At 41.6% G+C, this 23,978-nt stretch overlaps 2 protein-coding genes across 2 annotated transcripts; both read right to left on the bottom strand.

The window, feature by feature from the left end:
• Positions 1-13,041: 13,041 nt before the first annotated feature.
• LOC105899485 (C5a anaphylatoxin chemotactic receptor 1) lies at positions 13,042-14,893 on the bottom strand. Its single transcript, XM_031573549.2, has 2 exons — positions 14,801-14,893; positions 13,042-14,219 (listed from the first exon to the last, which is right to left on the bottom strand). The coding sequence occupies exon 2, from the start codon at positions 14,189-14,191 to the stop codon at positions 13,178-13,180; it is 1,014 nt and encodes a 337-aa protein (XP_031429409.1). The 5' UTR covers positions 14,192-14,219; positions 14,801-14,893; the 3' UTR covers positions 13,042-13,177.
• A 1,916-nt stretch (positions 14,894-16,809) lies between these two features.
• lbhl (LBH regulator of WNT signaling pathway, like) lies at positions 16,810-22,993 on the bottom strand. Its single transcript, XM_031572865.2, has 5 exons — positions 22,907-22,993; positions 22,369-22,679; positions 18,272-18,356; positions 17,806-18,088; positions 16,810-17,572 (listed from the first exon to the last, which is right to left on the bottom strand). The coding sequence occupies exons 1-5, from the start codon at positions 22,991-22,993 to the stop codon at positions 17,502-17,504; spliced, it is 837 nt and encodes a 278-aa protein (XP_031428725.1). The 3' UTR covers positions 16,810-17,501.
• Between the last annotated feature and the right edge of the window lie 985 nt (positions 22,994-23,978).

Here is a 23,978-nt window from a genome sequence, read left to right as displayed (position 1 = left end):
AAGCAGATGTAAGAATTATAACGTGACAAACGGTATATATTTGCAAGTTGGACGTTATCTATGTTTATCAGCGTGTCCGGACTGAATACGCGAAGTTTGAACTGTAAGATAGTCGACGGTTTGCAGAAGTTCATCATCTCGCCATTGTGAGGAGACTGCACTTTCCATTGTGAGAGACTTCCCTGTTGTTGCTCGACGGCAGCTCGACAACAACTCGACAACCCTTGGATTAAGGTATCGTCAGTTTTATTTTTCTTGTTCCAAAAAGGAGTGAAGGGGTCAGTTTGTTTTGGGCCACACCGAACACAAGCTTGAAGCTACAATCCAGTACTGCAACGGTTAGCTGCTAGGTAGCTTACTAGCTCATTTGCCGGCTAGGACTGGGGTGGGTGATTCACTGGTGAGAGAGTGCGTGTGTGTGGGCCCACGCAGGTGTTTTGTGCTAATGCTACGTGTCGTGTATTGTTAAATGTTAGCTGAATGCTAGTAAAGTAGCCTACTAGCTACTATTATATGGATGTCTGTTAGGGACTGTATAGTTAACTGTAATTGTTTGATTTCTGTATATGTGAAGGTTCATTCAAACTTCAGGTTTGTTGTAATTTCATTTAATTCAAAAGCTTTTCATACATGGTGTATCCTATTTTGTTTTCATTAAGAATGTATTACATTGATGATTTTAATATTTATTTTCTTATTCAAATCAGTAAACTATATTTTTATTTGATAATTGAACAACCTGAGTTCTGAGTTTTCTTAGTGTTAAGCCATTATTGGGTAGTAGAGTGTAGGGTTAAAAGGGTATTTCATTTGACTAATAGTAAGTTAATAGTTTAAATCGTAGCACATGTAAAATCACCAATAGACATTTAAACAGAAGGTCAGCGAGAATTATATGTATTATATACTTTACTGGGATTAGTTTAGGAACCCAGGAAACGCCCTTTAGTGTCAGGAAATAGGCCTAGGGGGCGCTACATTAAGATAACATATTGCCTCCCTGTTCATTGGAGAAGTGCTCATCCTACACAGCGAATGGACGTGTGAAGAGTAAAGTGTTCACAAAGTGTCCACAAAATGTCCACCAATGTTCAAACATTTGAACATGGGCTCCAAGGGCTGCCTCCTCTGGATGTTGGCTTCAGGGTGAGGGGGAGCAGTGGTGAGAAGCCTTAGTTTAGGGCAGGGGCACTCTCAGGAGGTAGGTGTATCATCCCTTAACTCATCTGGAGATCTGAAGAGAGGGACCAGAGTCTGCGAGGGCTTCTCTCTCACAATGCATGTCGATTTTGTGGCCCGCAAAATTATGGCCTGCTGCCGCTAGATGGCAGTGTTTCCATGTTGGCGTATATAACTAAAGCGGTTTTCGCGGTTTTCCAACAAGGGATTGAGTTGAAAAGATCGACAAATAATCCCAAAATGTCCAAGAAGAGAAAAATTGATGCAGAGGGAAGGCAATTTAATGAAAGATGGGAAGACAAATGCACCTATGAAAGTCCCAACTGGAACAGGACAATCTTGCCCACTTTCCTGTCTGCCAGAAAATCTAAGCCTCAGTTCCCGGGTGCTTTTTCATGTGCTCGGTTGGCTACCAAAGTGAACCGGTTAATTACTGAATTTGATCGGCGCTTCTCTGACTTCAGAACACAGCGCTCAGACTTTGCCATCTTTGCCAATCCTTTCACTACCGACGTCGACACTGCGCCCTATCTCCTTCAGAGAGAGTTAATAAAGCTACAAAGCCATAGCGGCCTGAGAGCAAAGTTGCAGGACGCTGCAATCAAGGACTTTTACTTTCAACTGCCTCCTGTTTGATGCCACAGCTCCAACTTCATGCTGCCCGCGTTCTGTCCATGTTTGGGAGCACTAATCTGTGTGACCAGATGTTTTCAATAATGAATCTTAACAAGACCAAGCACAGATCACGCATCACCGCTGACAACCTCACGCTGTTTTACGGATTGCTACAGCACAAGACCTAAAGCCAGACATTGACGGACTGACCACGGGAAAACGGTGTCAGACATCCGGCCAGAAAACAAATAGGTAAGCATTTTTTTTTTAAACCTGAATTAAAAATATAATAAAACGTTTTTCAACCAGGGATAAGTACAGTGTAATATGTGCTTCCATTTTGTTTTTTTGTTTGTTGTTAATTTCCGAACATGATCAATAGATGCGGAGGATGTGTGATATGGTGTCCTAGGGAGAGGAAGGATCTACTTGGTGTGTTCAAGGCCATGAAGCATCACCTCATCAACTTCACCCGGAACTTGACCAATATAGTTGTGAACTAAAACAAGTCTTATTGTTATTTTGAGTTAATTACATAAACTACTTGGTATGTGTAGCAATGTATTCAGTGTGTTTACAGGTGTATGTGTTCATACAGCCAAATGTTTACTCTAATCAAAACCATCTCTCATTAGTTGGTTGTTAGTTGGTTGTTAGTTGGTCCTCTGCAAGGCTGTCTGCAGCCATTTGTTTTTGTAAAATGCCACATCTGTCACACATGTTCTTAACAACTCACAATTATTTGTTGTACCATAGTTGTAACAAAAAAGCTTTGAACAAAGTTAATGTAGGCTAATAACTTGTGTTTCATATTTGTCTTTGTTATTCACTTTAAAAGTTTGATCTTTGTTAGAGTAATGCAGGTTTCTTAACCCTAAATCAAAATAATTTATGTTATAATAGAGAAATGTGCTTACATATATTTATATAAATGTATGTACAATATTTTTACACTTGAATAAACAATAATCAAATGCAAAGTTATTTAACAATATGTTAGGGAGTAGTTACATTTATACAGTCTTACATTTACAACCAGCCCTTTGATGGCAACCATAATGCTGATGTGGCCCAGGGTGAAAATGAGTTCGACACCCCTGGTCTTACAGTTACAAACGGCCCTTTGAGGGCAACCATAATGCTGATGTGGCCCAGGGTGAAAATGAGTTTGACACCCCTGGTCTTACAGTTACAAACGGCCCTTTGAGGGCAACCATAATGCTGATGTGGCCCAGGGTGAAAATGAGTTAGACACCCCTGCTAAAGGTATCAGCTTCAGCAACACAAGGCATTTATAACTATCTGACCAAATCAACCTGGTGTATTGATGCAGAAAATGCCTTCATTATGGTGTGGGGGTCACTAAGAGCTGAGTGCTACAGGCAATTTGTCACACAAGTGTCCAGGATTCATTAGGATTTTGTAGAATAACCCCTCTTTGGCTGCACCTGACCGGTGAGCCCTGACCACTGTGTTTTTCTAGGCAGTGCTGTTTATTTGAATATTTCTTACCTGCATTTATGCTTTATTTTCAGCTTGCACAACATTTGCTTGATAAACCCCACCACCCAATCTGCTTTCCACTGCCCAAGTTGTATTTTCTCATCTGTAAAGTACTTTGAATGACCCCAGTGTTTGAAGTGTACGATGCTAAATAAATGAACCTGCCGTGCCTTACCACGCCTTGTACCAATGACCGTATATACAATTGATGCTTCACACCCATTGGCCGGAAAGGCCAGCTCCACCCCTGATCAAATGTTACGCAATATTCCATTCGTTGGACAACCAAAATTACCATAACATATCTTGACTCTTTTAGGTGTGTAATATATTACTTGATGAATGTTTTAATGACAGCAGTGAAGCATTTTTTTTGCAATCAATCTTATTTCATGATGATATATAATAATAATAATAATGGATTTTATTTGTATAGCACACTTTAAAATACAAAGAAATCTCAAGGTGCTTAACATAGTATAGACAGTCACAACAACAATAATACAAAGTAATAGAAGTGCTAATGAAGTGCAGAAAATAGGATAATATAATATACCAAAAAAGATAATAAATGAATTTAAAATAATTAATAAGATTATAATGAGATCGAATAATATGTATTAAAAACAGTCATTTTGGACAGAGCAATTAAAACAATGCATATATGTATCACTGATACCTCTAATATAGGATTGAAAGAAATACATCAAACTATCAGTATTGGACTGGAGTGACCTTGATTGATTCATCCCGGAAATCAGATGTTTTTAAATAGCAGGCATATGTTTTAAGGTGGTTCTTTTGATGTTGTATGGTTCACTTTCATGAATTTCTTTGAGGATCTTCGTGGTCAGGATCATATTGCTGTGAAATTGCTCAGTAAACTATATTAAAGCTGGGTTATCTGTGAGAGGTGAAAGTAAGAGAAAGAGAAAGAAGAGATGATATGATAGTCGTACTTTTTGTGCAGTCACACCACTGCACTTTTTATTTGCACATCTGATTAGAAGGACATTTATTTCCTTGTGGAAATCATGGCAGATATGAATGTGTCATGAACAAAATGTTGTGGTATACTAAGGACAGTTTATGGCAAGATTTAAATGAACTACGGTGTAATTTTTGTCATGTTCGTATACCCCAGCAATGTTTAAACGGATGTTTTGCTCATCATGGAACCAGCTCAGGATCGGCCTTGTGCTCGATCACACACTCCTGTCCATGGTGTTGGCTGAGGTGTTTTTGTTGTTCTGCGTCGCTCCTACCGAGTGGGTCGGAGGCAGAGATGGGCAAAAATACATAAAAATGTATTTTGATACAAAATACAAAATACCCCTCAAATAAATGTATCAAAATAAAATACAAAATACTGGTGCCAGAAAATGTAACAAAATACAATACATGTATTTTGTATTTAAAATATAGGAAATACTTTTTCTGGATTTTCCGTTTTTTCACAGTTTGGTATAGCAGAGCATTCAGGTTTGGGCTATATAATGTACACAAAGCTCTGGGGAACCCCACAAATAGGAAAAACAGTCACAGAATATCAGTGTAACTAAGCAAAGCTATTAAAAGACAACAACTTGATTGATTATGTATATATATATATATATATTTGCAGGCAGCAGCTGTGTGACTCATGTTTTCACAAAACAGGGATCTCAATGCAATCTCTATGGCTTCCGGGAGGGCTCGTCCCACCATGCTTTTGTCATACGTAATTGTGTATAAGGACGTCATACGGCTTTGATCAAGTCACAGGCCGTGTCTATTACCGCAGACTTGCACACTTCAAACACTGACTTTCAGTGCTTAGGGCGTTCACACTGACAGAACCAGCAGAATTCAGGGCACTGAAAGTACCTGGATGGCGCACTGCAAACGGTCAAAAAATGCAGTGTGAAATAATGGACATTACTCACTCTAAACGGGCGCCATCTCGGCTACGTAGCGGAAGAGGAGGAGCCCTTTCGGAAGCTTTTCAGTTTGGAAAGTTGGCTGACTGACGCTTCGCAAATCACTTCAACCATTATTGCTGGTGTTATCTGATAGTACAGTGTCTATTTCTCTGTAACTTTTAAAAAATCTAAGCGAGAAAACGCTAAAAGATGTACATTTGTATACAAAACACGGCTGTCAGCAGAGTTTTGGTCCGCCATCTTTGTTTTTCGCCAAATTTCCAGTTGGCCGGAGCACAGATTTACGGGTTAAAGGCTCCCACATTTGTGTCTCTCAGTGTTCCATTTCAGACAACTCTAATCAGCGACAGAACAAACTACATATGTAAGTGCACTGTATTGCAGTGCACTGTATTGCAGAGTACTTTGTAAAGTGTGCCGTAATAGCCACAGCCACATTCTGTCAAGATGGCTAAAGTTCGGTGCAACAACTCGATTCTCTCTTTGAAAGAACCTCCTTTAAGTCGGCGTAATAATGAAGATAAATTGACAAGGATCAAGACAGCTATCTAAGTTTTCGAACACAGCCCTGTTTTGTGAAAAAAATGGATTTAACATGAGAGTCAATGAGAGAGATCTGGGCGATTTCCATTTCGCCCCAAAAAGGGGCGGGGTCATTTGAAGCACCACTTTTGCCTGACTGTTGCCTGATTCGACAATGACATTCAAAGGCAGATCAGATGGTCTAGTGGTAGAATCTGACAGAAAAAAAATCTCCTTCTGCCTTAACAATGGAGAAAGTATTTTGAGTATTTTAAATACAAAATTACTCTACTCTAAAGTATTTTGATACAAATTACGTTAGATTTTTTATCGGCCCTATCAAATACAAATTACAAAATACTCAAAGCAGTTGAAATATGTATTTCAAATACAAGTAATTGAAATACTGCCCATCTCTGGTCGGAGGCTTTATTAGAAATCTAAAATCTAAATAATATATTAAATAATATTCCCTTACACCTAGCCAGGCAGCCCCTCTCCCTCTCCCTCTCGCTCTCTCTCTCCCTCCCTCTCCTCTCATATCACATTGCTAATGCTTATAATAATACTGATAAAATGGCCATATTGCCTACTGTAAATCTACTACCCAAAGGTATCTCCTTATCTGTTTCTGAAATAAATGTCTACTAACAAAAATGTTCTCTCTCCCTTGTAGCATGTTCCAATTGCTGATGGAAGTGGAAACATTGCTCCTCACCCCCACTACTCCTCAACTACGCATATGGACAGCCAAACTCTACCCACTCACTCTGTTCTTTTTCTTTTTCTCCTAATCCAGACTATCTTCGCTATGGGACGCTGCTGTAATCTCTCCACCCGGTCTACCCGTAGAAACCCTCTGCCAATTGCACCCACCGCCACCGCACTGCCGTACACTTACTCTACCTCATACCCTATGCTAGCATTTATATACAATATATAATATTGCCACCATCAACATGTTTCTCTGTTCCTACTCCCCTTACCCCTGTAACAGTAAACCTTTGAGCACAGTGTATACCCACTAAACTGGTCTTGTTTGTATCATGTATTTACCACCGGATGTCTGTATATATATTATGTACACCTACCAAATGCAGGATATGTACAACACCTGTTGTTTCCCATCCCCTTCTGCCACACAACCCTCCCCCATCCCCCCTTCCTATCTCCACCCGGCCGACCTCAAGCAGATGGGTCCCCCCTTATGTGCCGTGGTTCTGCTTAAGGTTCCTTCCTGACTAACAGGGAGTTTTTTCTTGCCCGTGTTGCCAATGTGCTTGCACTAAGGGGGTTCAGGCTCTGGGCTCTGTAAAGCGCCTAGAGACAATTGTATTGTTATGGCGCTATATAAATAAAATTGAATTGAATTGAATTGAATTTATTAGCAGCATTTTCTGTAGAGCCGTTTTCAAATTGCTATAACTCGAAAATTTTACTCTTTGCTCTGTTGCAGCATCTTTGAAGGCCTGTGGAAAGCTCAATGTTAAAGCTAGAGACTTGATATTATACACAGATTTTATATACAAATGCAGTTTAAGCTCTGTCTCATAAACTTACCTTTTGTTACCATTTGCATATGCTTCCATGGGCCATTGAATGCTGGGCGTGTACAAAAAGCCAATTTCTTTGCTATAGCATGGCAAAAAGTACACAAAATGGGTTTTCATCCACTTTCAAGCTTTTAATATCTTCCAGACCATTCATCACATAAGGACAGTTTTTTTAATTCAATATACAAAGCTAGGGCTGGGCGGTATGACGGTATATACCGTGCAACGGTAGAAATGTGTCTACCGGGAGAGATTTGGCCATACCGTTTCAACCGCGGTATACTCTTATTTTGAAATCCAATCGATTTATTTTTAGATAATGACCTCCGAACTATACTTCATCCCTCTTATTATACAGTAACTTGCCAAAACAATAGACATTCCTCCAAAAATACCTCTTTAACGATTTTGTAGCCGTTTTGTGATTTCTGCTGAGAAATAAAATAGAACTCTAAAGTTTCAGGTGTTGCGTAGCAACCCATTACTTCCCGTTACGTTAAATGACCGGGCTACTTGCGGAATGATATGAAAGCGGTCATTACATTTTCGCAGCAGTGAAAATAAAGAAATTACAGACCTGCGAACGTTGGGGTGGCCCATTCAAATAAACGGAACTTTTTTGAACATTCTGAAGAGCCGTATAATACGATACCCAGTACAATTTTAAAGCACATAACCTGCAAGGACTGCCATGCCTACTTGTTGAGTAATCCTCGACTGTTGGGCAAGATTCAATATACTGAAAAATATGGACTGAAAAGTGTCTAGTGTAGGCATTTATTTTTCAGTATTTCAAAGTGAATGAGCTGTGAGAGCACAAGAACAGTGAGCGTCTAGCAGCGATTATCATATACATGTATGTATGTCAACTAAACGGCGATTACGGCCAAACCAACGAGATTCTAAGTAATATGGAGACAAAACTTTTTTTGGTACTCCACGTAGATCATAAACCCTTGAATATAAAAACGACTCGGTGAAATCGGTTGAGAAATATAAACGCTATCTATAGTGCTTTTTATCCAGAAAAACTGCAGCTCCATCATTTACTTGCGTCTGTTTACAGACCAGTCATCACCTCGTCATCACGTTAGCACGTCGCAGCAACGGGATGAGGTCCTCAATGGAGCGTCTATGTGTAATGGCAAACTTCTTAATTTTTTTATTTTAATATGTGGCCATATAAAGAAAATATCTCATCATTATTGCATTAACATATGGACACACATTGAAAAGAAAGTTTTAACACTTGAGTTATCTTCTGAAAGTAAATTAAAGAACCACTGAAACATAAGCACTGGACTAATTGCCACAGAAAGATTTTTCCTTTTTCTTTTTACATACACTTTGCTTTTATTTTAATATTTAAAGATTCAATGGATACTGGCCACTATTGCTTAGGCCAATAGCCTATTGAGGCAGTATTGTTTCTGCACCTTAGTGTTCTTAAGGGTCAATAAATAAATGTCTGTGGACACATTTCGCCACCGCTGAAGTGTCCTCTTTTTCAAAAACCTAAATCTGGTCACCCTACGTATAATAAACCGTGATATATACCGTAACCGTGATATAAAATTACAAATACCGTGATGGAAGATTTTGGTCATATCGCCCACCCCTATACAAAGCATAGATAGGAAGGTCTGTATAATATCAAGTCTCTAGCTTTAACATTGAGCTTTCCACACGCCTTCAAAGATGCTGCAACAAAGCGTAGAGTAAAATTTTCGCGCAAATTCAAGCACCCCAAATACTATGATATACCCAAGCGACACCCTTAGAAATCAATTTTAAGCCTAGAAAGTTTGAAGGAGGATTTTGTTGTTATGTGACTATAACTCCTGCCTCGACTTTGTGATATATCCAGTGCTTTTTTCTTCTATTAAAGCCAAAACAATAACCCTTTCACTTTGATATGGAGTTTTATTGTGTATGGTCGATAAAGAGCTTGTTTGGAAAGGAGTAGTTCCAAGCCAACAAAGCCTACATAGAGATATCAGAAGTGATTGATGCTTTTGATTCTAAGGCAACATTAGATTTGCTACAAAAGAAATAAACGACTTTTTCTAATTTTGTCCCAAGTCTTTTGCAACTGTGCTTGTGAGAGTTATAGCTATAGCTTTTAAATGCCAAACATGAGACTTGATGACAGACAGATTGTTGTGTTATTCTTATAGTATAGTAAGTATTTGTCAAAACAGGAAGCCTTTAGTGAACTTCCTAAAATCCACCCACTATACAACATCCCCTGTGCGGTTAAACGATTACCCAATTGGGTAAACATATGTGATTAAACATATTTACAGCCATTTTTAAAAGCAGCAGTCCCTTTTTGGTACGTGATAATAATGCTATTCTCTCAGACATGTTGACTGGTAAGCTCTGTGAGACAGTGCAGCACCAAACATCTGTTTGGGGACATGATTTGAAAAGGTATTAAGATAACATATCGCCTATCATTGGAGAAGCGCTCATCCTAACAGCGACGTGTGAAGAGTAAAGTGTCCACAAAGTGTTTACAAAGTGTCCACCAATGTTCAAACATTTGAACATCGTTGTGTGTGTTCACAGCCATGTTAGGTGGGCTCCAAGGGCTGCCTGCTCTGGATGTTGGCTTCAGGGTGAGGGGGAGCAGTGGTGAGAAGCCTTAGTTTAGGGCAGGGGCACTCTCAGGAGGTAGGTGTGTCATCCCTAAACTCATCCGTCTGGAGATCTGAAGAGAGGGACCAGACTGACATTAGATCATCAGTGACAGTCAAAGAAAGAAAATAACAAACAAACAAATAAATAAGAAAAAAAAGAAAGAAAGGAAGGAAGGGAGAAATATGTAAATATAACACAAAAATAAAGAAAAAGAAGAGCAAATCAACAACCCCCCACACAGCTGTCAAGCGTTACAGGATTGTCACGATCTGGGACATTGGCGTTCCCTGGTGGTCAAAGAAAGAACTCTGGACTTATTGTTATGCACATGTGCTCATGTTTTCTTTCTGCTTTCCTGCCTGTTTCTGATCACCTGCTTTTTAATTGGTCACATGACCCTATTAGCCAGGGTATTTATACCTGGCTATTTTCAAGGCTGATCACTACATCGTTTGGTTCGTTCACGAAGGCAAGTGATGGTTTCTCGAGTTCCCTGTTTCAAGTCTATTGTCTCAAGTCTCCAGTCTGTTTTTGGTACGCTGTATTCAGCCGTTTTGTTTGTCTACTTTAGAAGTCTCTAGCCTGTTTACATTACATTACATTTAGCAGACGCTTTTATCCAAAGCGACTTACAATGTATACACATTTTACATTTACACTGATGGCACACTGCACATCAGGAGCAATTAGGGGTTCAGTGTCTTGCTCAAGGACGCTTCGACAGGGAATCGAACTAGCAACCTTTTGATTACTAAACGACTTATCTACCTCCTGTACCACTGTCGCCCCAGGGTGTGTTTCAAAGTTTTCAGTTCAATCGCCTTTCGAGCGCTAGCTACTTTCTTTTTTGTAGCTTCCTTAGTTTTGCCTTTTTCCCTGTGGATTTATCTTCTGTGTTTTGGAATTCCTTTGTTTAAAAAATAAAGAAAACAAGTTCAACAAACAGCTTGCACATGGGTCCTGCCTAGCTCACAAGGTTTGTCACTGGACTGCCAATCCAGCGACCCGGGTTCAATCCACCCACTCCGGGGCCTGACAAGGATGGCATACCTTACAGAGAGGTGTTCTGATGGTGGTTGACGACGGTTTATTTATTATTGTTATTTAATTTCATTCTGCGTTCTTAATTTAATTTATTGTGTGGTAATAATATTTCAATCACAAAAGAAAATAATAACAGATTGAAATTAACAGATTGTTCACGTAGCACGACAGACACATCGCATGCGTGAACGTTGACGTTCCCTGACGATTGAAGGAGAAAGAGAGCTAGTGCACTGTCAAAGTCAAGCGGTAGTATCAACAAATTCACAATAATGGATCGGTTTTTGATATCCAAAATTCTACGAGTAAGAATCATGTGACATTGAAGAAGAAGAAGAAATGCAAGGGTAATCTGAATCAGATTTAGAAGAAGAGGAACGTCGTGGTCAATGGGGTCAACCTCTACTGAGGGTGCTAGCCATGCTACACCTGCTCTGCTGGCTTGCCCGGATTTTGGTTTTGAATATGGCTTTTCCAGCATAATTTTGTTTGCATTTTTGCCTGTTTTTTAAGAATTTTATTGTACAATGATACAATGATCTAGTTCCGATTATTGTGGTTTTGAGTGCCTACTGTTTTGTTTCATTCACTTTTAAAAGGGGCCTGCATCTTTACACCGCTGAAGCATTTCTGACTCTTTGACTGTTTTAGTTAATTCTATCTGCTATTCTAATTTACCCTCTTTAGTTTAAAATGTATTGAACTATTTATGTTTAGTTTATTTTGTCATTAATTAGACATGGTAGTGGTGACCTAGTGGTCATCTGGCGCCAACTTTAACCCCCACTGAAGTAAGTGAAGTATTTTGGATTGCGGAATCTATAACATGCTGCATGCATTTTGTCAGTGACCGTAGCAGATGAACGCGAAAATGTGCGCATCTGTCGGAAGTAGCCTAATGATCACCCTCATTCCATAGCACCCTTGCTAAAATGCTGAGCACCCCCATAGCACCTGCAGAAAAAAATCTCTGGCTCCGCCACTGTTGTGGAATATCCTCCATGGTCATGTCCTGAGGTCCCATCAGATCCATCCACATATGTTGTGAGAGTCACAAGGAGCTGAGTGCTACAGGCGATTTGTCACACAAGTGTCCGGGATTCACTAGGATTTTGTAGAATAACCCCTCTTTGGCTGCACCTGACTGGTGAGCCCTGACCACTGTGTTTTTCTAGGCAGTGCTGTTTATTTGAATGTTTCTTTCCTGCATTTACGCTTTATTTTCAGCTTCAGCTTTATTTGCTTGATAAACCCCCATCACCCAATCTGCTTTCCACTGCCCAAGTTGTATTACACATTATTTGATTTGATTGTATTCTTTTACCATATTTACAGAGTCACAGTTACACACACACACACACACCTCCATAATCAGAAGCTAGGTTGAGATGAGAATACCACATAGTAGGCCGCATACTATCTGGAGCCCCACAATACACCTTCATCTAGAACCCGCTTAACGGTGAGGGCCTAGTGTATCTCTCTGAGTCAAGCAGAAGTCTTAGATCATTAGGAAGGAGTCAGTTAGTCTTGCCTAAGATAATGACTAAACAAAGGGAAGCAGCGTTTAGCTTCTGCGCTGCTCTCAAATGTAACCAGCTGACAGGGGGCATTAGAAGAGCCCTTTTAAATCCAGGCTGAAAACAACCCGGCTTTGGAAGGATTGAAAGAAATAGATCAAACTGTTATTTTTGTTATGTTATTTTTTTATCTTGTAGGCTGTCTACTGCGTAGATGTTGCCTGCCAGGTCATAAGAATTTCACTGCGCTGAAGCTATTTGGTGCATGTGACAAACACTTTGACTTTGACTGACTTTATCGATTTTGGACTGGAGTGACCTGGGATGATTCATCCTGGAAATCAGATTTTTTTCAATAGCAGGCAAATGTGTTCAGGGGGTTCTTTTGATGTTGTGTGGTTCACTTTCATTAATTTTTTTGAGGATCTTCGTGGTCAGAATCAGATTGCTGTGAAATTGCTCAGTAAACTGTATTGAAGCTGGGTTATCTGTGAGAGGTGAAAGTAAGAGGAAAAGAAAGAAGAGATGATATGGTAGTCATTCTTTTTGTGCAGTCACACCTCTGCAGATTTTAATGAACTACGGTATTATTTTTGTCATGTTTTATTACCCCACCATGTTTAAACAGAGGTTTTGCATCATTATGGAACCAGCTCAGAATCGGCCTCGTGCTCGATCACACACTCCTGTCCATGGTGTTGGCTGTGGTGCTCTTGCTGTTCTGCGTCGCTCCTACGGAGTGGGTCGGTGCCTCGGAGGCAAAGTGGAGCACATTGCGTAGGGTGCGCATCAGGCCCTCCTTGAAGCCGCGGCCCACGCACACGTAGATGATGGGGTTGAGGCAGCTGTTGACGTAGGCCAGGCACAAGGCCAGCACTTGGGCCATGGCAAGATGGTGCCCGCGGTGGCTGGGCGGCAGAGCCAGGTACGTGATGTCCAGCGCGTGCAGCGGTGCCCAGCACAGGAAGAAGCTCAGCACCACGGCCAAAATGATGTGCACAGTGCGCGCCGACCTCTCGCGCTGACGCACTGATGCCCGCTGGTACACGTGCCAGTGGCTCACGCAGATCACCAGGAAGGGCAGAGCGAAGCCCATCAGGAAGCGGAAGATGAGGAAGGCCCAGGCGGACTTCATGCTAGCCAACACGGGCTTGCACTCCGTCTTCACTGGCGTCACCTCTGTGGCCTCCAGGATGGCGAACTGCGGGGCACTGCCCAACAGGGCCAGGACCCATGCACCCAGACACACCCAGGATGCGTATTGCGGCCGGCGCCAGTTTTGGCACCAGACGGGCCAGCTGACCAGCATCCAGCGGTCTACGCTGATAAGCACCAGCAGCAGCACGCTGCAGTACATGACCAGGTAGAGGGTGCCATGCAGCAGCCTGCAGGCCAGTGGCCCCATGGACCAATGCTGGTCCTGAGCTATTGGAACCATCAGTAAGGGCAGAGACAGGCAGCACAGCAGGTCCGCCAGGGCCAAGTTCAGGAACCAGAGGGCGTTGACGGAGCGCGGCATACGGAAGGCTGTGACAAAGGCCACCAAGGCGTTGCCGGGGACACCTACAATGAATACCAGGGCATAGCAGACCAGAGCAAGCATGTGGTTTGTACCCATGACATAGTCTGGGAATATGAAGTCAGTTTCATTGAGGTAGTCAGTGTAATTGTATTCATAATCTTCACCCATTCTGCAGATTTCACCCTGTCACACTATCCTGAAAAAAATGTAGGATCAGATCAATTGTATGCTTTTGATATCTGTTCACAGAGAAGATCCAGAAATTCCATTCCAGATTTTTCATCATTTTTATCACAAAATAGAATCAAACAAATCACATAAAGATTCCAAAACTCAACAAATTATTAATACTATTAACATTAAAATGACACTGCATGAATACAATGTCACAGAATCAGATTAAACATGTTTGAAAAATAATGATGCCTGGTTCAACCACTTTGTAAGTCATGTCAAGTCAAGGACACCTCCCAACATTTTTACCCAGTTCTGACTTATTAACTAGACACAAAACAAGCTGGTGACTTTGAAAAACAAACTGTATGTCAAGGCTAACAATATTTAGATGAATTTAAAGCACTATGATCTCAGAAAGCACACAGAATCTCATCTTTAGGGAGCTCGTTCCAGTGCTACACACAGTAGTGATTCCATGTATCAGTGAAATTAAACAAATTATTTCTAAATTAATTAAAGAATCAAAAACAGAATGTTTTAGGGGTTTCTGAAAGAAATCCAAATGGCCATTTTCCTTTGTATTGACGGTCTGGATCTTACCTTCTTTTACCGAAGTCCAATGTCCAAGTGATGTGTTGGAGCTTTGACATGCTCTGATGCAACTTTTTCTGAGAAAAAAGGAAGTGAGATCTGAAAGATCTGACAACATACGTATTTCAGAACCGCTTCACCCTAAGAATAGTTCTCAGCTGAACACAAATAAAAGTAGGATTTTGTTGTTATGTGACTATAACTCCTGCCTCGACTTGGGGATATATCCAGTGCTTTTTTCTTCTATTGCAAGGAAATTTAAAAATCCATATTAAAGCCAAAACAAAAACCCTTTCACTTTGATATGGAGTTTTATTGTGTATGGTCGATAAAGAGCTTGTTTGCCAGAAGTAGTTCCAAGCCTACAAAGTTTAAAAGAACTCCAATAAAACTCTACATATCAACACTGATAGAGATGTAATTGTCATATTTCAATTTGTGTAAAAAGGTGTGTAAGGTCTGTAAGTTTTCAGATTTTACATAGAGATATCCGTCAAATCGATTGATGCTTTTGACTCTAAGGCAACATTAGATTTGCTACAAAAGAAACGAACGACTTTTTCTAATTTTGTCCCAAGACTTTTGCAACTGTGCTTGTACGTGTGTTCACACATGTGGGTGAGAGTCACTCTCCCAATCCCCCCGCCCCCAATCTGTCTATCTATTTAACTATCTATGTTGGTGTGGGTGTGTGTTTGTATGGATGTATGTGTTATAGTACATGTTATATTTAGAGCTGTGAAAAATAACGCGTTATGATTAAATTACAGGATTAATGAATTATATATTTTTTTTAACGCATTTAACTCATGCGCAGAATGAACTTCCAATATACCCACAATTCCACTCAATCTGCACTAGTCGCCGTTTCTAATGCAGTCAGACGGCAGCTGCTATCCAAACAAACAAACAACATGGATAATTCTGATGAACCTGGGGACTTTCTGGATGGGAAGTTCGTGTTCCAAAAAAACAAAGATGGAACATTCAATAAAACCAAAGTGATATGTACACCCTGCGGGAAGACGTTGTCGTTTCACCGTAGGAAATGTGTTGGTCGGCGAGGGAAGTTCAAGTGGAATGCGCCAAACCACCCTCACTTAACAACGTAGGCCCCTGAGTAAATCTGCCTGCACCGCAAAGACGCACAATAATGGCAAAAATCCACGAGCTGTATGAAGCTGAAAAGAAAAAAAAGGAAAATGAAACATGTGACGCTTACAGGGGATCACTGGACCTCTGTGAGTAACGATAACTACCTGGGTGTAACTGCACATCTAATCACCAACGAATGGAAGTTAAAGTCGTTTACACTAACGTGCATGAAAACAGAAGAGCGCCACTTTGCAGAGGCATGTGCAGAATAGTTCCAAACTGTTGCAAGCAATTGGGCAATTGAAGACAAAACGACCACTAGGGCCTTTAGAGGCATTAGATTGTGTCATGGTGTGGTTAATGGTTGTTTGACAAAAAAGAGAAACATTTTCAACCATCCTATAAAAACAATGGCTAAGAGGCCCAAATCATTTCTGTTTGATTTAAAAATAAAATAAAAATGTTTTATTCAACCATACAATGGCTAAGAATTCTGTTTAGGATGAAGATTATATTAATGTTCCATATGGAATAGCAAAGATGACTGCTAAAGAACTGCTGAAATGCAGCACTGGTTTTTATGAATAAAAAAGAAAACATGTTAAATGTATATATCCGTCTTTTGTCATAAATCTTTTTTTTCTCACAAAAATATACCGAGAAAATTGGTAATATGTGATTAATCATGATTAATCCACAGAAACCTGTGATTCATTTGATTAAAATGTTTAATCATTTCACAGCCCTAGTTATGTATGTGAATGATTCTCTCTCTCTCTCTCTCTCTCTGTCTCTCTCTCTCTCTCTCTCTCTCTCTCAAGTGTGGCAAGTGTGTTGTGTCTTCATGGGACATTGTACATTTGTATATGAGTGCTAGTGGTCGACAACTGAACTGTGGTAACTCAGAGATTTTTTTCCATTCCTCATCCTTAGTAGTAAGATTTATTTTCAGAAAAAGTAAGCAACAGAATGCGGCACAATGATACTGAACTGTGACTACATAGTAAAGTATATAGCTTTTAAACGCCAAACATGAGACTTGATGACAGACAGATTGTTTTGTTATTCTTATGGTATAGTAACGTGTAAAAACAGGAATCATTTAGTGAACTGGGGCTAACTTCCTAAAATCCACCCACTATGCAACATTCCCTGTGCAGTTAAACGATTACCCAATATTTCCTAAAACTGTCACTTCTAAGCATTCTTGCATTTTTTTTCCCTTTGTTTGGTTTACTTGATGATTAAACCTATTTACAGCCATTTTTTCAAGTCCCTTTTTGGTACGTGATAATAATGCTATTCTCTCATGTTGACTGGTAAGCACATTTCTTGAAACCACTGAGACATTGCAACACCAAACATCTGTTTGGGGACATGATTTTAAACAGTATTAAGATAACATATCGCCTCCCCGTTCATTGGAGAAGTGCTCATCCTACACAGCGAATGGACGTGTGAAGAGTAAAGTGTCCACAAAGTGTCTACAAAGTGTCCACCAATGTTCAAACATTTGAACATCGTTGTGTGTGTTCACAGCCATGTTAGGTGGGCTCCAAGGGCTGCCTCCTCTGGATGTTGGCTTCAGGGTGAGGGGGAGCAGTGGTGAGAAGCCTTAGTTTAGGGCAGGGGCACTCTCAGGAGGTAAAGTAGGTGTGTCATCCCTAAACTCATCCGTCTGGAGATCTGAAGAGTGGGACAAAGAGGGACCAGACTGACATTAGATCATCAGTGACAGTCAAAGAAAGAAAATAACAAACAAACAAATAAATAGATAAATAAACAAATAAGAAAAAAGACAGAAATAAAGGATGAAAGGAAGGAAGAGAGAAATAAGTAAATATAACACAAAAAGAAAGAAAAAGAACTGCAGATCAACAAACCCCCACACAGCTATCAAGCGTTACAGGATGGCCTACCTAACAGAGAGGTGTTCTGATGGTGGTTGACGATGACAGACGTCTCCTCCTCCTCGTCCTCTCCCCAGTCGGCGATGTTGGCCGGGGGGATGCACTGCTCCAGGAAGAGATCCTCGTCGTCTTCTAAGTCCATGTCCTCCGGGGGCCAGCGCAGCTCGCCACTCTCCACCTCGCCCACATCCGTGGGATCTACCACAATGGAGGGCAGGCGCTCCTTCGCGTGGTCCACACAGGTCAGCGTGCCCTCGGGGCCCAGCACCACCTCAACCGGATCTGGGAAAATCTGGGGATAGACAGGCAAGGACAGAGGCATGGAGCCATGAGGAGAAGGAAGGAACAGGTAAACTAAAGTTTAACATCATGGATAAGCATATACAGATAAATAGACAGACAGACAGATGGACAGAGAGGGAGAGAGAGAAAGAGAGAGATGGATGGATGGATAGATGAGTAGCTGTGTGCATACTTGAATAGGGAGCCTGTTTTCTGTTTTCTTGTCCAGTCGAATATCCTCCATGGTCATGTCCTGAGGTCCCATCAGATCCATCCCACTGCACAGACAAGGAGAGTGTCAATATTTCCATTATTTCCAAGCCTTCAGTAAGCCTCTATATCCCATACCCTCTATACCTAAAGGTATCAGCTTCAGCAACACAAGGCATGTATAACTATCTGACAAAATCAACCTGGTGTATTGGTGCAGAAAATATGCCTTCATATGTTGTGGGGGTCACAAGGAGCTGAGTGCTACAGGCAATTTGTCACACAAGTGTCCGGGATTCAATAGGATTTTGTAGAATAACCCCTCTTTGGCTGCACCTGACTGGTGAGCCCTGACCACTGTGTTTTTCTAGGCAGTGCTGTTTATTTGAATGTTTCTTTCCTGCATTTACGCTTTATTTTCAGCTTGCACAACATTTGCTTGATAAACCCCCAACACCCAATCTACTTTCCACTGCCCAAGTTGTATTACACATTATTTGATTTTATTGTATTCTTTTACCATATTTACACAGTCAGTTACACACACACACACACAAACACACACACACACACACACACACACCTCCGTAATCAGAAGCTAGGTTGAGATGAAAATACCACATAGTATGCTGCATACTGTCTGGAGCCCCACAATACACCTTCATCGGTGCATCTGTCCGGCTGGCTGCAGCTACTCATGCTGCTTTCAGTGGATCTGACTTTCATATGCAGGCCTTGTGCTACAGTGATCCAACAGGACACATTGTAGCATTGTGAGCAGCTGCAGATGACAGATGCTGTCTACCTCCTCTCTCTCTCTCCTTCATCTCTACAACACACACACACACACCAACACTCACACTTTTATCCCCCTGATCCCCATAGTGCACACACACACACACACACACACACACACACACACACACAAGCTCACACACCTGTCCCAAGCAGACCTAAGCTTCCATATATTAACCCAGCCTGGCATTCTCCCTGATATGTTATTGCTATAATATCATGTCACTCAAACGTTCCTCTCCCTCTATCTCCCTCTCTCTCATTCTTTCTTTCAATCACTACTCTTAGACTCTCACCTACTGTACATATTCTATGACCAGGTCATAGAACAGTCATTACATCTACCATTAGATCCAAAACTGGATGCTGGATGAATACACATGTTACATTACACAACTAGGATAATTTGAACAGGACTACAGAACTACACTGTTAAGACATAAAATACGAATAATTCAAAGGTTCAAGTTTGGGCCATCATGTAGGTTATAATTTCCATCATACATCAAGAAATCTTCAAAGTGTTACAAATTACAGTGTGTAGTTTTTAGTGGCATATATTAGTAGAAATGGAATATAGTATTCACAATTCTGTCTAAATTAGAGTATAATTACCTGTAATTATGAATCATTGTATTTTTGTTAACTTAGTTAACTTAACTAATGAGCCCCTCTTATCTACACAGTGGGTCCTCTACGGAGGCCACCATGCAGCACCGCCATGTTTCTGCAGTAGCCCAGAACGGAAAAACCAAAACACTGGCTCAAGATAGGGCTTTTTTGCATTGTTATGGCATTTGGCAGCCAACGTAGGTACTCAAGCACGCTTGACGGGGAAGGGTATTCAGCTGGTTGCAATTCAGCAACCTCCCCACTTGATGCCACTAAAAACTATACACTTTACCTTTAACCTAAAACTTGGCTTACTTATGGCAAAAAAGCAGTAGGTGGGCTAATTGCTATTGTGTTGTATTGACTATACGTTGGAGGTACTACCAATTACTATTGCTAAATGTTCTAGTTAAGTGCTATTTCACTGGATTGAATTGGATGTACATTGCATGTAGTCATTAAATAAACAACCTGTACCTTAGGTCCAATCTCACATCTAGATCACACACTGTGCAGTGTACTTCTTCGCATACTCAAATGTTTGGGCCTGTTCAGCCACAACAAAGTGTAACAAAGTGACAGTATGGGATATACACCACCATGTGCTAGAACTCCATTTAAAGCCACATCCTATAGTACTAAATACTGTGTGTCTCTGATATATATAAAACCTTTATCTACATATATATATATATATATATATATATATAGTACAGAAGTAGCTCATTGGATGAACCATTTAACGTGCAACGTTGAGAAATGTGGCACACAGATAAATATGCCCAACTTTTCAAACATCTCTAGTAGAGACCACATCTTCCTATTCTGCGTAGTTAGTAGATCTCTGCCTAGGGTCCTTCTATCTAAGAGGTGTTTTATTTTAAATGTAAAGGTTTTGTAAGTCGGGCCACAGTGGTCCTGGAAAGCCTTTTCTTTTCCCCATGGCCCTGCCTGTTTTCCAGGTTTTCTTGATGAAATCGCCTCTGGTTATAAAATCTCTCCATGTTTGTACACCATTCCCTGTACTAATGCTATGCCCATCACCCTGCTTCTCCAGTATATTGCATAATTCTGAATCATATCTATTAACGTCCTGATGTGTCATTTCCGTGCTATGAGTGTTTCCTAACACATTGTGGTAGGGGTGCAGAGATTGCGCAAGATTCCTCTATAGACCCGCCCCCTAATTGCAACACTTACACAGTGCCGACCCTACCATCTGCAAGGCCGGGACACAGAATTTGTGCTCATAGCACCCATAGAGGGTTCTGATCATATCAAAATGGATTATGAACCCCACCCCACCCCCCAGTCACTTTTCATCAGTAGGGGATTGGCAGTATGTGTGTCAAGTGTCACGTCCTTAGGGAATGAAGCTAGTCAGGAGCACTGGGTGTCGTGGTCCTCTCTAACAAAGTAGATGCTTTTCCCACCAGCCATCTGCCACCGATGTTATTCCCTGCATCACCTTGGAATTCTCTTTTGTTTTCCTTTTGACTCAAAACTCGACTTGTTTATCCAAGTGCAGTCTCAATGAACTACAACGAGGAGGAAAGCTTGCTGTTAATTTGTCATGCCAAGTTTGTAATCCCAACCCCTCACGGAGGTGATTTTGTGACTCTGCTGTGTAAACTAGGATTTTATTCCTACCCACAAAGCTGTTCTTCACAAAGATGGGGAGTGGATTAAATAAGGCCTGAAGATATGTCTGGTAATAGAATCCTCTTTTTTGCCCTCTGAAACTGGCACTCATGGGAACAAGTGGCAATCTTTTAAAAGCTTTTTCCCACAAAAATGTTACTGGCGTGAGGCACAGCAGAGAGAGAGGGAAGAGGAATGAGAGAGAGAGAGATTAGTATGTTTGGATGTTCTGTGTTCATTTAATACAAATGAACGTTACAGCAAGTGTCCCAATGTTCTCATGTGTGGAATATTAAAACTGTGACAAAATCCTCTGTGACAGCTGCCAGGGAGTGCACCATAGTACAGAACAGAATAATCAGTCACAATCACTAGCATACGTCACTCAGATGGGAAAAAATTCAACACGTTTGCTTTCGCAACCTGACTTTCCCTCGCATCAACTGTTTATGATGTGTCTTTAATATCTCTATGACAACCGTTTCTGAGTACATTGGTAATCCAACGTCACCCCCCTCCCCCATGCCCTCCTAACTACAGTAAGTCAATAACAAGCTAACACCATGGCTGTGACATCCACACAACGCGCTTCACGCAACCAGAAGGGTCAGTGCAGGATTGGGGACACGCAGCAGGGCCAAAGGATGAGGCAGGATGCTAGCAAAGCCACATGACTTCTAAAGGCAGGTATTAGGACCCTACATCTTCAGTAGAATATGGACCCACAGTTTATCCTGAATTACAGTTGCATCCACACATCCCAGTAGAAGCACTACCAGTACCGTATTTCATTCAAGTCTCTAAAACTCAATGTGTGCTTTGCATGAACACACAACAATATCGTCTCCTGGTGAACCATAAAAGAAGCGTATTTCACAACTAGTCATAGACTACTTGATACTTGTCCTCCTCTACTAGACTCACTTATCACATCCATACCAGCCCCCTATGACAGTGCAAACAGCCCTAGTGATGACCTCTCACTCTTGTTGCAGGGGTGCATACCTTGTGGCAGTCAGTAGAGGGTCTTACCTGTCTGTAGGTGGGCATTCGTCCTCTCTGTCTTGGCACACCTCCACGCCGGCTATGGTAGGCATGATCACCTGAGGCAACGGGGCTGCCTGTGGAGGGGGGCAGCTTCCGCAGCACCCGCCCTCCGGCGGCCCCCCAGGGGGGCAGTTGGTGTCCAGGGCGAGGCCTGGAGCAAGGCGTTTGGGGTCAAGAGGGGAGAGCAGAGGTCTGGGGCAGCAGCGGCTCTGTGACCAGGTGAGCTGGGGAGGCCTCTCGCTCTCGACTGAGAGTCTGCTGAAGGCAGAGTGCGCTGATGAGCCCAGACGCCAACACTACAACAGCTTCAGCACACAGCTACCAGCTGCTCTCTTCCACTCTCTACTCACATACCTCCCCCCACCTCTCTCTGTCCCTCTCTCTCTCTCTCTCTGTCTCTCTCTCTCTCTTTTTCCTCTTACTCTCTCACTCGCTCTCCCCACAGAGGAGCTTTGCAGAGGAGTGGGATTAACGTCTCATTCGATTACAGCAGCGGGACAGGTGACGTCAGAGGGGACCTGACTGTCCCTCTGCCAGCATGGACCAGGGAGTGTGCCACTGCCTGGCCGTCCGCAGAAGGAGACGGAGGCACAGGCCGGCTCCTCCGCATGGTCTCTCTCCGCATAGATAGAGGGCTCAGCCACTTGAGCGTCCAGCACCCCCTTTAACAGCTTCAAGCCTTCCCCTCTTTGCACATCCACGGTTCGCAGTGTCACTCTCGTCAGAGTGGATTTGGACGATTGGGAGAATTAGCCTCGGGATCAAAGGCTCAGGGTGGGGTGGGGGCTATATATAGAGAGTGGCAGAACTGCTGCCTCTCCACACACACACACACAGGAGCAGTCCCTGTGCTTTAATCCCCACCACACACACACACACAAACATATACACACAAATACACACATATAGTATATTTGCGCGCACACACACACAAACACACACACACCTGCATTATCACATAACCATGCACATATGGGTTGTCTCATGAGCATGTACTGCAACAAGTGCCACTGTCAGTGCCACTGAATTTATTCATCCATTTATTTTTGTGGGTGATGTGAGCATGCAATACATGGAGTGTTGCTGCACATATAGCTCTTGCATTTCCTCCCCACCCACATATATAGAAACTACATTGTCTCTCCATTTTTGCAATTAATTTGTTTCTTTTGCATTTCTGTGTACTTGTCGTTGATGACCTCGTTTGATTTGAACTTTTTTTTAACCCTGAAGAACAGTAATGTTTCATGGACTCTAGTTGCTTCTCTCAAGCTCTTCCTAGCGTACATGCTACACAAACTGATTTGTTTAGGATTACAGGTGGTATGTGTTCTTATTTTAGCTCCAGTAAATCAAAGCATATTGAGTTTCTGTTTACAGTTTACTGTTTTTTGTTTGAGAAGTGTCATTTGGTTGAACAACTGACTTGGCAAGAAAGGCTAAAAATCTGTTCTGTAAATGTAGGAAGTGAGACCTCAGCTGGGACAGATTTGGTTATCGTATAGCGTGATTACAGAGTAAGCAATACAAAACTGCAACATTTCAGGATACTACGAAATACCCACCTCTCACTTTATTTTCAAACTGTTATCATC

This window comes from Clupea harengus, chromosome 9 (assembly GCF_900700415.2).
Source record: "Clupea harengus chromosome 9, Ch_v2.0.2, whole genome shotgun sequence".
Classification (NCBI taxonomy): Eukaryota; Metazoa; Chordata; class Actinopteri; order Clupeiformes; family Clupeidae; genus Clupea; species Clupea harengus.
Note: the sequence above shows the minus strand (reverse complement) of the source record. Positions and strands in the feature narration are given on the sequence as shown.

Bases quoted from the DNA above. Each gene is read 5' to 3' on its own strand.
- LOC105899485 (XM_031573549.2), bottom strand. From the start codon at position 14,191: ATGGGTGAAGATTATGAATACAATTACACTGACTACCTCAATGAAACT.
- lbhl (XM_031572865.2), bottom strand. From the start codon at position 22,993: ATGCGGAGGAGCCGGCCTGTGCCTCCGTCTCCTTCTGCGGACGGCCAG. The intron at 18,357-22,368 runs GTAAGACCCTCT...TTGTCTGTGCAG, and splicing joins GAATGCCCACCTACAGACAG to TGGGATGGATCTGATGGGAC. The intron at 17,573-17,805 runs GTAGGCCATCCT...CCCACTCTTCAG, and splicing joins TCAGAACACCTCTCTGTTAG to ATCTCCAGACGGATGAGTTT.